This window comes from Sinocyclocheilus anshuiensis, unplaced genomic scaffold (assembly GCF_001515605.1).
Source record: "Sinocyclocheilus anshuiensis isolate Anshui unplaced genomic scaffold, SAMN03320099.WGS_v1.1 scaffold42, whole genome shotgun sequence".
Classification (NCBI taxonomy): Eukaryota; Metazoa; Chordata; class Actinopteri; order Cypriniformes; family Cyprinidae; genus Sinocyclocheilus; species Sinocyclocheilus anshuiensis.
The window spans coordinates 1,735,451-1,748,515 of record NW_015546057.1 but is presented as its reverse complement, the minus strand read 5'-3'; the positions used below and the strand labels follow the sequence as shown (position 1 = coordinate 1,748,515).

At 37.3% G+C, this 13,065-nt stretch overlaps 1 protein-coding gene across 1 annotated transcript in view; it reads right to left on the bottom strand.

Moving 5' to 3' along the window:
* Positions 1–10,837, bottom strand: part of ptprga (protein tyrosine phosphatase receptor type Ga) — a 302,816-nt gene extending 291,979 nt beyond the window's left edge. Inside the window, exon 1 of the mRNA XM_016500550.1 lies at positions 10,744–10,837. Within this exon, the coding sequence (XP_016356036.1) occupies positions 10,744–10,837 (94 nt within the window). The remainder of the gene's footprint in view (positions 1–10,743) is intronic.
* Between the last annotated feature and the right edge of the window lie 2,228 nt (positions 10,838–13,065).

Genomic DNA, 13,065 nt, shown 5'->3' with positions numbered 1-13,065 from the left:
TATGCTTTTAAAAAGTGTTCTTTTTAATAATGTCAAATGAAAAGTTGTACTTTAAAGTACATTTTAAATCTTCAAAGCACAACAAAAGATAATTAAAACATAATGAAGTACACTTAATATGTGTTGAATAACATAATGCTGTCAACTCGATTAATCACGATTAATCACATTCAAAACAAAAGTTTGTTTAAATGATATGTGTGTGTGTTGTGTATATTTATATGTATACATAAGAAATATATGTAATGTATATATAATATAAATCACATACAAATATTAATTGATTTGACAGCACGATTAATTGATTAATTGACAGCATTAACTAAAGCAGATGTAAAGTACTTGATTATAATTTTGACTGTAGAATGTTGGTAACCAAACAATAACCGGTAGCAAAACATACCTAACCAGCATATGCTGGTTTTTTCAACAGGGATATGGGTTTGTAATGACTTAAGATAGTGTCAACTAAAGGAATTTACATTTTTGAGTGGACATACACGCATCAATGCACCCTCATCTGCTGCGACCCAGTGCAGGAGAAGGTTACAAGAGGTCAAAGACAGCCAAACCAATCAGTAGTCGCGCTGCTAACCCATTAACACTAGTCAAGGTAGAGTGAACCATCAAAGACACAGCTCAGCCAGAAAAGACAATCACAGCTGTCAAGCGGCAAAGATTTGAAAAAGTATTTCTACTTTGGGGTTTGATTTCATGCTTGTACATTGAACTGCCGCTCAGCTGTTGTTTGAGCTTAACGTCAGGCACATTTACAGCTCTTTGCCATGCTGATTGTTTTTAATACCACCACACAGAAAAAGAAAAATGTAAGGAAAGAAAAGTGGAAGACAGGGAAGACGCTGCCTTTAAGTGAGATATCAAAAAGGGTTTTTAGAGTTGGAAAATTAAATTATTTTTTTCTCATCTGCACTGCATGTTCATCAAAGCTATCATCATATGATCATGGTGATTACACTACTGAATAGCGTATTAAATTGAAGCAGAACGCCTTCAGAATCATCTCTAAAAGAGACGAATGAGTACTCTATTCATTGCCTGATTAGAAATGATAGAAAATTGCTTCACGTGTATCTATTCTTAATCATGAAAATGTTAATGTCTTTTAAGTCACTTATCATATTATATTACCAAAGCTAAAAACTGTAAAATTAACCATTTTCCTTTCCGTATGTTTTTAGTTAGCCTTTGGATAACAGATTAGCCTACTAGCTTAGCATACAGTGGTGCTAATTCATCTCACAATTCTGACTTTTTCTCAGAATTGCGAGATATAAACTTGCAATTGTGAGTTTTAAAGTCAGAATTGCATGATATAAGGTCAGAATTGCAAGAATTGCAAAATTGCAACAATTCTGAGAAATAGTCATTATTGTGAGATAAACTCTCAACTCTGACTTTTAAGTTTATATCTCACAATTCTGACTTTATAACAAGCAATTTTTATAAAATATATAAGCTTGCAATTCAGAGAGGGGAAAAAAAACAGTATTTTATTCCCCAGAATTGGACTTCTATCTGACAACTGCAAGTTTTTTGTATCTCACAATTTTTATATTGCCATTTATAAATGTCAGTGTTGCAATTAAAAAAAAAAGTATAATTCCGAGATGTAAACTTGCAATTGCGAGAAAAAAAAAGAATTGTGAGATAAAAACTCAGATTTCACAACAGGGTGTGAGGTGTGGGCGGGACTATCTTCAAGACTGACCAATGACAGATACGTTGCATGTCCAGGAAACCAGGGGCAAGTTCAAGCTCAAACCGGTGTGCACCGTTTTGCTACGGTTTCCGGTTTGAACGACATGTTTCCTGGAAACGGTGTGCAACGGTGTGCAACGGGGTTTGAGATGCGTTTTCTCTTGTTTGGTGGGTGTGTCAAACATGTCAGCCCAATCAGCAGCAACATATATATAAACCACATGGTATTAAAGAGACAGCTCGCACAATGTAATTAACATCCAAATAAATTCCCAAGAGCAAGTATATCATCAGAACAGGGTGTTCAACGCACCACCGTTTCCGTTTAAAAAACGTTTTGCACCGTTTTTGTCGGGGCTGAACGCAGCCCTGTTTAAACCAGTCTCTGCAAAGGAAATTACACACTTCACCTTTAAGGCACAGAGTTTTTAGATGCACAAAATGCAACATTAGCATGCTAGTATAATTTCAGCAAAGACCACATGCTTTGAAGATCCTCACTAATTCAGAGACCCACTGATTCAGTATCAGGGTACAGAAACCTGAAGATAAGTAACATCAGGTTATTCTGAGAGAGTTACAGGATCAGAACGGTCATATGGGAACATGCGTATGTATAATGTGCTCATCCAATTCACTATACGCACACCGAGGGACTGTTAGGAGTCAGAACGGACAGACACTGATCACAAGCCATTTTCCGAGCACACTCGATACAGGTCTGACTGATGAAAGCACAGATATCTGGAGTGGCGGAAAGACAGCAGGAATCTCGCCAATTTGAGAAGAAAGGGAAAAATGAGAAAGCATTGTACTTTAAACAGCTTCCCTAGAAGTAAGACAAATTGGGCAGCGTGGTGCAGTCCGCAGGCTGCGTCTCGACCCGCTCTCTCTCTCTCGATGGAAGAGGCCAGTATCCTCCCAAGCATTAAAGTGGAAAAACCAACTACACTGCAAAAATGTAATGAGAAGACACGCAACTCCGGCCTAACACTGGCTCACTGACACAACACTCCTTGGCATGGCGTTATTTTCCCCTTCTCGTCTTTTCTTTCCTCTTTTTGCTATGGAAGCAGAGGAAATATCAAGGGGCTGTAACCGGCCTGGCCCTCTCAGTCGTGGCCTAATGCAACACTAATGCGTTGTGTCTGTGAAAATGGGCATTCTGAATACATGACCGTGCTTCTCAGAAACACCACGGCATTGCCTCATTTATACGGGCACTGAGAGACCACACACATCCACGCACAAACAAATAATTTGGTGCCGCAATTTCCGAGGCTGATGTGATATATGGAGGGTGTCTAATAGTTAGCCTCACTCCTTTTCTGCCTGTTTTTCCTGTTTTTTTTTTTGTTTTTTTTTCAAAAGTGGACAAATAGTGTGGGGCAAATTAGAAATACCAAAGGGAATGAACTGGCCTACAAAACCATTAGGCTACAATTCCCTGACTGACAAATACCCATCACACGGACAACATCACCCTAAAGGCTGTATCATTACAACCACAGCTCCCAACCTCCAAATTAAGGTTATTTCTCTGTTGCAAGCAGGCCTGTTTATGACAGCCAGCCCATCAAGGGCTCTGGGACGAGACTGGCCTTTTACACTGATCCAGACTGGATTACGAAGTCTAAATCCCAGCCATTACCTTTCAAGAATGAACTGAAAAACTGGCATCAGATTACGAGGGGAGAGTTCTCCTTACAGGCCATTTAGAAGCAGGTAAATTGAAAAGTGGATATCGCAAAAAACGATTTTAAAGGTATAGTTCACCCAAAAATGAAAAATGATGGGCCTTCTTGTTGTTCCAAACCTGTATAACTTCTTCTGTGGATATTTTGAAACAATTTCTATACAATGGAAGTCAATGGGGTCCAAAAAAATCTTGACTTTCATTGTATAGACAAATCAGTTTTTTTGACAGTCATACAGATTTGGAACCACACGAGTATATAAATGTTGACTGTGTTAATTTTTGTTATTTTCTTTTCATATTTGATTTCCAGTTAGATCGAAAAGGAAAAAAAAGGCTTCATAGCTTCCTTAAAGAGTGGTTGAAAGGACAAATTAATTTAAGGAGTATTGTGTGGGCTGGTGCTACAGTAATAAATGAAGTTTAGCACTTAGCGCTAGTGCTTTACTATGCCACAAAATCCTTGATCGATCGCCTTGACAAACAGCAGAATTAATGTTGCGGATAATCTAAAGTAAAAGTCTGCACTGCGTAAAGTTAGCATGCATCTTTTAAACCCGAAACTCACGCAATATACTCCCCCTAGTGGTCAAAACGTGAAAGCCTAAGTGTAAACGAATACTGTTATGTTGTTGAGTTGCATTACAACATCTGTCTGACTGTTAATATCACAACACCCACTGCGGCTCATCAGATTGTAATTAATTTCTCTCTCATTAATCCATCCATCACTTGCTCGATACAAAGAAACATAAACACGTTCCATTATTTGGTTTCAGATTGCATTAATTTAATATCATCTTTACCTTTTTAGATGTGTGTTGGTCTTTACGCGTTAGCCAGGGGTCTTTGCTGAGAGGAAGAAGAACTGGCTTTTAAATTGGAGAGGGCCAGCGGCCGTTATACGTTATTAATGGAGAGACTTTTACGTTTGTTACTCCATACTCTGCTAATTATGACCTTAGAGAGGGGGACGGGGGTTAGCAGGAGAACGAGGCGCTGGAGGGGGGCTGGGTTATATGCAAGGAGAATTAGCGCTTAAGTCTCCCAGAGTCTCAAAGGTTTCTTTCGTCTACTGGCAAACTGTTCCAAGCCCCGTTCCTGTGCCAAATGAAAATCTTTTCAGAACCTCCAGTCTGGGTGAGGGAGAGAGTCAGAAATAGAGAAAGAGCGATAAATAAAAGAGTGGCAAAAGCAAACATGAAGAAAATCTGAGAGACATTGGAGCCAAAGAACACAGCTTTGGTCTCCTGCCTACAACCACTACAACTTTCAATGAGGCGAATCGTTATCGCTACCAAATTTGTATCAGGCTAACATTTCAAAAAGTGGTGCACAATTAGAGCAGAGAGCTGTTGCTGTGCATCGCGGTGATGCTGTAACAATCAATGCTGCAGAATTCGGCTTTCCAAAGACCATTTGGCAAAGCGGCACATAACAGAACAAAGAAACAAGTAAACAAAATGAACTTGAACAAAACCAATGCAGCCGACACGTCTCTACAAAGCCAATATTTATAAAACTGTACAGGATTAGGGGCCCAACAACAAAACAATGTTATCACGATTAATATTTTGGCCAGATTTACAGTACCACCCTGCTTTTCTTTGTTGCACTCTGTACTGTAAATTAATGGAAAAAAAAGACTTGTATGACTTAAAGTTAAAGAGGCAAAACTCAATTAAAACTCAATTAAATTACAGAAGCACTAAAACACTAAAACTATATGCTCACCAGTGCTATTTTAGTATCACTGAGATGCTATTCTCATTTTTCATTTTTATTCATATTTTGAATCGGTTTTTATTTCGTGTTTTCATTTCAAAGTTTTAGTAATTTGTCATTTTAATAGTGTATATACAGTATAGTCTACATAGTTATTATTACAATTATTTGATGTTTTTAGTTTTAGTTATTTTAACACATTAATTTACACTAAATTAAAAGAAATGTCTTGCAACAAGATGAAATTATTTTTCATTTTTTATATTTTGTTTTATTTCAGTTAACTTTTATTTTCCAATTAAGAAAATGTTTTTTTTTCTTGCTTCAGTTTTTGTTTTAGGGTTTATATTTTACTAAAAATATAAATGATTTTTTTTTTGCATTTTTACAAAATTGAATGTACAGACAACAATGTTAAAACGATCCCCGTTCACACAGATCAGCGAAAACTACTAAAATTGTATTATGCATGCCAGGCCAGTAGGTGGCGATGTCACTTTGTAAAGAAACACTATGCGCCTGTGCACATACCTATAAACTTAACACTTAATACAAATGCGCATGATGTCTCCATTTTCACAAATTTACGGACGATAACGGAATAGTTTTACCAAACTTGCAACTTTAAAATCCAAGTTTTCTGGCCCCCAAAACACTGTTGTCGTGTAAATGGACAAATTGCATAAAACACTTTCCGTATTTAGTTGAAAATGGTGTCATGTAAATGCCCCCTTAGTTAACTATAATAACCCTGATGCTCAAGGTCTTCTTTGAAGAATGTAATACAAAGTACCCTATGCATCTGATATACTGGGTTGTGCATTGTTACCACAGAAGCTCTGTGGCCAGTTGAACTATGATTGTTTATTTCACGGTTAAATTGACATCACTTGCAGAGGTTATAATACGTAACATAGATGCAGGTTAAAATTGTATTAAAAGGACCAAAAGTTTGGATACACTACTGTAGGTAAAGTATAACATTTAACTTTCTGTCTCCATGGTAATAACATTATCCAAAAATATATCATTATATGACTGGTGTTAAAATATAAGGACACATCCATTTCCAAGTGGAAAGTGTGATTCTTTGCATGCTGGGTTCATTATCTGTATTTATTTTTGTCTTTAACACAGGATCTACCAGCATGCTTCATGGATGTCCACTTCATTTGGTGGTTGGCACATACTGTGAGCTGTGGTTGCCAGTGGAGATGAGGAGAAAATGTACCAGCATGAGAACAGACACATATACACTCTTTCACACACACAAACACGTCTGCCTTCACCAAGACTATTAAGATAAACTAGGGATGAGTCCTTCAGTCAAGAGCCCTAATACTCCTTGAGATCCATTAATAAAATCTAACACAACAACAACAAGAGGTAGAAAGAAACGGTGTGAGATAAATGTAAAATAAAAACAGCTGTTTACTTTATCACTTAAACTGAATAATTCAAACAACAAATTAAATGTAAGAATTCAAGACTGAACACTTGGTATATAAAGCAAACCATCCATAATAATCACAGCTACAATATTACTTTAAAATGTTTTTTTTTTTTTTTCTGTGATGAGAAGCTGAATTTTCCACATCCATTATTATAGAATCATCTGATTCTTCAGAAATCATAAAAAAAAAAAAACTACTACCCATATCAATAATACAAATGCCAAATATTTAAATAAACACATATTTCAATATTTTTTAAATAAATTGATATTATTAAATAAATTAACCAGTTGCAAGTGAAATTGGAAATATATTCGGATATCATTTCTGACTGTATATTTGCACAGAAATCAAACCACGGAGAAAGTTGATACAGTAGATAGCATCCAAATTGAGTCAGTCCTCTTATTTCCTCCATGTTGCTGGTTCTAATCACACACAACTTTTAGTCCAGATACCAATACAGTGCACACTGAGCACACGCGCTAACAAACTCTGGCAGAAAGACCCCACGGCAGCCTGACATCACCCCACATGTTTACCCGTCCGCACGGCCCTATCTTTTAATCAATCTATTAGAGGAGCCAGGCAATGATGACAGGTCTCGTGACTGATAAAGTGACCTGGCGAACATTACAGCTGTTTTGGTCACCCAGCTGGACAGATAACGGCCCAAGCGGAGAGATGATGATGATGATGATGATGATGATAATGTTGTTACAGGGGCCGCTAGTGCATCCAGTCCAGCCCAAATGTCACCTCCAGCTATCTCACTCCTGAGACTCTACCCCCCATCTTAAGTGCCCGTCGTTTCCAAACGGACATTTAGCAAATTATCCTTTTCTGTTAGACACAGAAATGGCTCCTCGCCCACATAAAAGGAAATCGGAAAGGCAGGAAGTCTGATGCCTCTTAAGACATTTGAATTATCATTGTGCTCTCCAGTGCGTGGCATGCTATTCATCATGCGACAGAAATAACCGTCTTTTCCTCAGTATCGCCGGCGGTTTCTACACCGTTTGGGTGAATCCTCGGAATGCTGCATGATAGGTCAGAAAAAGAGTGGGCAAAAAAAAGAAAATTTCTATTGATTCCCTGCTTTGATTTACACGCCATAGAGGATTTTTTTTAGCTAGTTTCACCATGTATCACTTGTTCAGCTTGATAGCTTTAAATTACCAGGTGGAAACCGTGCTAGAATTTGCTCTTCCGTACTAGTCATCCATCGCTCCAATGGCTACATCAACCGGACTGTAAAGAGATGAGCGTTGCCTGAGGCCAACAGACGCCCCGCCGAGAGATCCTTCCTTCCCTCTCACTTCCTCTCTTGCACCGTCAGCAAACTGGCCATTACTGGAGACTCAAGTGTGCAGACACTTGTTTCCCACCGGCATGACAGAAATAAATAAAGTTGCGCTGTTTCTCCTTTTTCCAGCGCGTATGTCACTGTTGCAGCGGTGGCGGATACAGAGCTTGCTTGTCTTTCCGCAGCAGTGGTTCTGCTAAGAACAGGTCTATCAGACACAGACAAGTGAACAAATGTCACTGAGCTTAAAAAGACCCATGTCTGGGAAAAAAAGCAGAGAGGGCAGGAGGAATGACAGGAAGCAAACGGAACGCATTAAAGTTGGCTTTTGTTCTACGGTAGCTTAATTTCTCCCCCACTTACGACTTTAGAATTGGAAGCGTTTCTCTTGGAGAAATCGACGGAGACAGTACAATGGACGGAAACACATACTGCGACAGACACGAGAGAGAGAGGAGCAAACAGAAAAACAGACAGAAGAGATTGTCAATAATGTCCACAACCTTGAGTCAGGCATTTGCCCTTTGGTGACAATGTGTTATTCATGGAACATTCATCACGGGCCTGATGAAATCTCTCGGCTGTTTGAGATGCAGAAACTTAGACACTTTATCTCGCTGTCAGCACGCAAGTGCTCTCCCCAATGTCCACCGAGTCCCTGAGCGCCCTGCTCTTGTAGCTTTGGATCACACAGAATGTGAGATGAAAACTAGGGGCAAAAGAAAAGAATAGAAAAACCAGAGGACATTCTGACTGGTCCAGTATTTGAAGTGAATTTTCTGAGAAACCATGTAGTCTTCAGTAGAATGCAGCGTTAATTAGTTTATTCCTGCAAAAGTGATTAACTGCGAACAAAGTGAAATTTTATTACACGTGCAAAGCGATCACCATTTACAAAGACAAAACCATCAAGCTGCCCAGAAGTAGGTCAGCTATAGCGGAAATGTATGTTTTGAGATGTATCCGATGGAAAGATGAGAGATAAACAAAATATGTTCTGGTATTATAATGACATTTCCAAACACATGGTAGCTTTTCATGCACGCATGCACTTTAAAAAAAATGCAATACATAGCACAGAAGCAATCTGCAAACCATGTTATATTTCATTTGTATGGAGCGGTAAAGCTCTTAAACTTTTCTTGTTTATGAATATGGCTTTCTTGTCACTCGTGTCACATGTGACTGCCTGTGTAGACGATGTCATTTGGTTAAATAATAATAATAATAATAATTCCTTACGTTTATATAGCGCTTTTCTGGGCACTCAAAGCGCTTTACATAGAAGGGGGAATTTCCTCAACCTTAAAAGAGCACAAACAGTCCCTGCACTGGTTGTGTTTCCATAAGGTCTGATTCAAAGACCTGAGAATGTCTCTAGCGTTACATAAAATCTCATGCAAATATGCAGAGCTTATCAGTCTCCTCATGGTTGAAATGGCTTGTGCATCTAAGACTCTCTTCTTTTTCTGGCTGCTGTCTATCATCACAGCAAACCTGAAGAGCCTGAGAGATCCTCACCTATCACTCAAACACGCTCAAGGTCATCCTAAACCAGATGCAATCAAATATATGTGCGTATGAGGCAATTTGAAAACCCGGACGAGCCCCCAAAAATCAGATTCTTATGGTTTTCTGAAAAACACTGGTTGTGTGCAGCGAGTTATTGTGGGAATTCATATTCAAGGCTTCATCCCTACTCCCCTGATCCTACTGAACATCAGATTTGAATCATCAATAAATAACCGAATTAACGACAATTAAAGTGATTTTTCTTAACTGACCCCAAAACTATGTTGCTGCTTAGCGCTACTGAGCGCCATATGCATATCTTCTATGCAGAACGACCAAAAATAATACAGGTTATTTTTGTCCAATAACTGATATACACAAATATTGTTTTATTTATGACTTTTGACACAACAACAATAATAAAAAAACATGAGCCTACAATAAAAACAGTATACATTATGAATATTAATATAAAAAATACTTGTGGTTATTATAATTATTATAATTTTAATATACAGTATATCATAATAACAATAAATGTAATGGAAGCATTTTTGGACTATGTTTAACTATCAAGATTGAAATACTATGCGTTGCTCAGTTAAAAACGAATGGGTGTAAAAAAAAAAGTTTTGAGGAATTGTGCAAACAATAAATTCAAAAGTAAGTATTTTACTTGTAAACAGTGTAGTTTCTTGAACACTCTGTAGTGTAATGGCATTCTTGGATGTTGTTCTTAAGAGACCCATCAAATGGTGCCACCCGATTTTAAAGAACCGATAACAAATGTGAATCTGTAAAAATATTGGCCAAGCCAGTAATCGATATATCGGTAATATTATGCACATATATCTTTAAAAAAAAATCCTAACGTGACTTTCCCACGAGAAAGTGCCTAAATCACGTTAAAAAGTAAGGTATGAAATGCTGCTAAGTTATACTTAAACTAACGATGACTTAACTCTATTGTGCATAATAATTATTCAAACTGCTCAAATCAGCAACGCCTGCTGAAAGACATCGTCTAATGCCTTTCCTATAACGGATTTCAGTGTATTGTTTAGAAATAACGGGTCTGCGCGCGTATAAATCACAGCAGAGGATCATCTGTAGAGATTGGAATATTAACAGACATGAACGTTACAGTTCTGTGTTAGATCGTCCCTATTCCACGTTTTACAACTGGAAAAAAATATCTCCAATATAAAAAGCCTCGCGTGGTTTTACCTGTTAACATGGATTGTTTCCACATTACGCAGCCAGTGTAATTGGTCGTAATGCTTGATGGAGCGATTTGAAACATAATTTTATCCACCTCAAATCCAACTTACCGGGATGACAGTGTGCCCAGCGGAGAACGAGCGAGGAGAAAAGCAGAGGCGGAATCCACCAGCAGCAGCAGCGCGGTCGCAGTAGCTTCCGCATGTCACACCGTATACATGGAGATCTGGAATAAGGCAACTGTTGACAGAGTTATCCTCCTGGTGAACAAAAAAACTCCCACAAACAAGCAATGCAAACGCACTGGACGCGCTTTAATGTATTTCGGTCGCCTCCTTTAAGAAGTCCTTTGGAGAGATTTTTTTTTTCTTTTGAAGTTCGACCGAGCCAAAGGAAACAGTTTTTTTTTTCTCTTTCTCTCTCTTTCAGATGGCTGGTCACATGATCTTCAGAAATCATTCTAATATGCTGATTTGCTGCTCAAGAAACATTTCTAATTATTATCAATGTTAAAAAAGCAGTGCTGCTTCATGTTTATGTAGAAAGTATGATGTACTACCATTCAGATGTGTTTCAAAAAATGCTTTTATTCGGCAAATGCATTACTTCAGAAATCATTCTAATATGCTGATTTGCTGCTCAAGAAACATTTCTAATTATTATCAATGTTAAAAAAGCAGTGCTGCTTCGTGTTTATGTAGAAAGTATGATGTACTACCATTCAGATGTGTTGAAGACGAGTCTCAAAAAATGCTTTTATTCGGCAAATGCATTAAATGGATCAAAATTAAAAACATTTATAATGTTACAGAAGATTTTATTCCAAACAATTGCTGTTGTTTTTATAATCTAAACAAACAAAGTGAAATAATCCTAAACGATTTTAATATATATATATGTATATTTACATACAATTTTACACAAACTGTGACTGTCCCTCACTGATTGTATCAGTTCCTCCGCAACCAACCATTTTGTCTGTAATCCTATTTATGAAAATCCTGTATATTTGGTTACCAAGGAGACAACAGCGTCAAGTATGCTTGACATGAAATATGAGACGAGTATGTGAGCAAAACAAAGAAAAATCAAGATGAATATCAAGTGAACCAAATGTCTGTCTGTCATTTTCAGTAATGCGATCATCTCTTGACCAGTCAAATTGGGTAAAAAGCGTGAAAGTCTTTCACAAAATAAAATAAATGACTTTTGTCACCTTTACAACACACGCAGTGGAAAATAAAATGTGCCAACAGACAAGACTGAGCAGGTTACTTTTGGTATGAAACACGGTCTCTGCTTTCAGATTTTGTCATTTTTTAAGAAATTCAAACAATAAATGTTGTTTTGTGGCCCTTTAAAGCACTAGTTCACTTCCAGAATGAAAATTTCCTGAAAAATTTCCTGAATCAAATGTTCATGAATTTCTTTCTTTAGTCGAAAAGAAATTAAGGTTTTTGAGGAAAACATTCTATGGTAGTGCTGTCAAACGATTAATCGTGATTAATCGCATCCAAAATAAAAGATATAATATAACATAACAGATATAATACTATATCTGTATTTATGTTCTACTGTTAGTGTTATCTGTATGCACCAAGGGTCTGAGAGTAACGCAATTTCAATTCTCTGTGTGTATGTGCTGTACATGTGGAAGAATTGACAATAAAGCAGACTTGACTTGACTTGACTTGAAAAGTTTTTGTTTGCATAATATATGTGTTTGTTCTGTTTATATGTATTATGTATATATAAATACACACACATAAACCATATATTTCGAAAATATTTACATGTATTTGCATGTCTATATTTATATTCATATAAATTATAAATAAATATATTTAATATATAAAAATAACATTTATTCTGAAATATATACATAATAAATATTCACAGTACACATGCATATATTATGTAAACAAAACTTTATTTTGGATGCGATTAATTGCGATTAATCGTGTGACAGCACTAATTCCAGGATTTTCCTCCATATAGTGGACTTCAGTGGTGGCCAACGGGTTGAAGGTTAAAATTGCTGTTTTCAATGCAGCTTCAAAAGGCTCTACGTGATCCCAGCCGAGGAATATGGGTCTATCTAGTGAAAAAATAGGTAATTTTCTAAGAAAAATACAAATTTATATACTTTTTAACCACAAATGTTCATCTTGCACTAGCTAGACCTCACGCGTTATGTAATCACGCATATGTGACGTAGGCAGAAGTACCGACACAGTGTTTACTGTTACGGGGCAAAAGGGAAGAGAGACGTTCGGATCCATCTGCAGAGCTTTATTTCACAACGTGAAACAGGTTACAAAACAGGAAAGGGTCAGTCACTGGCAAACAGGCATATCATGGGCAAGACAAAAGAGTAGTCCAGTAAACAGGCGTGTTCGATCTCTGTCGAACAATGTCCAAACGGGTAATCC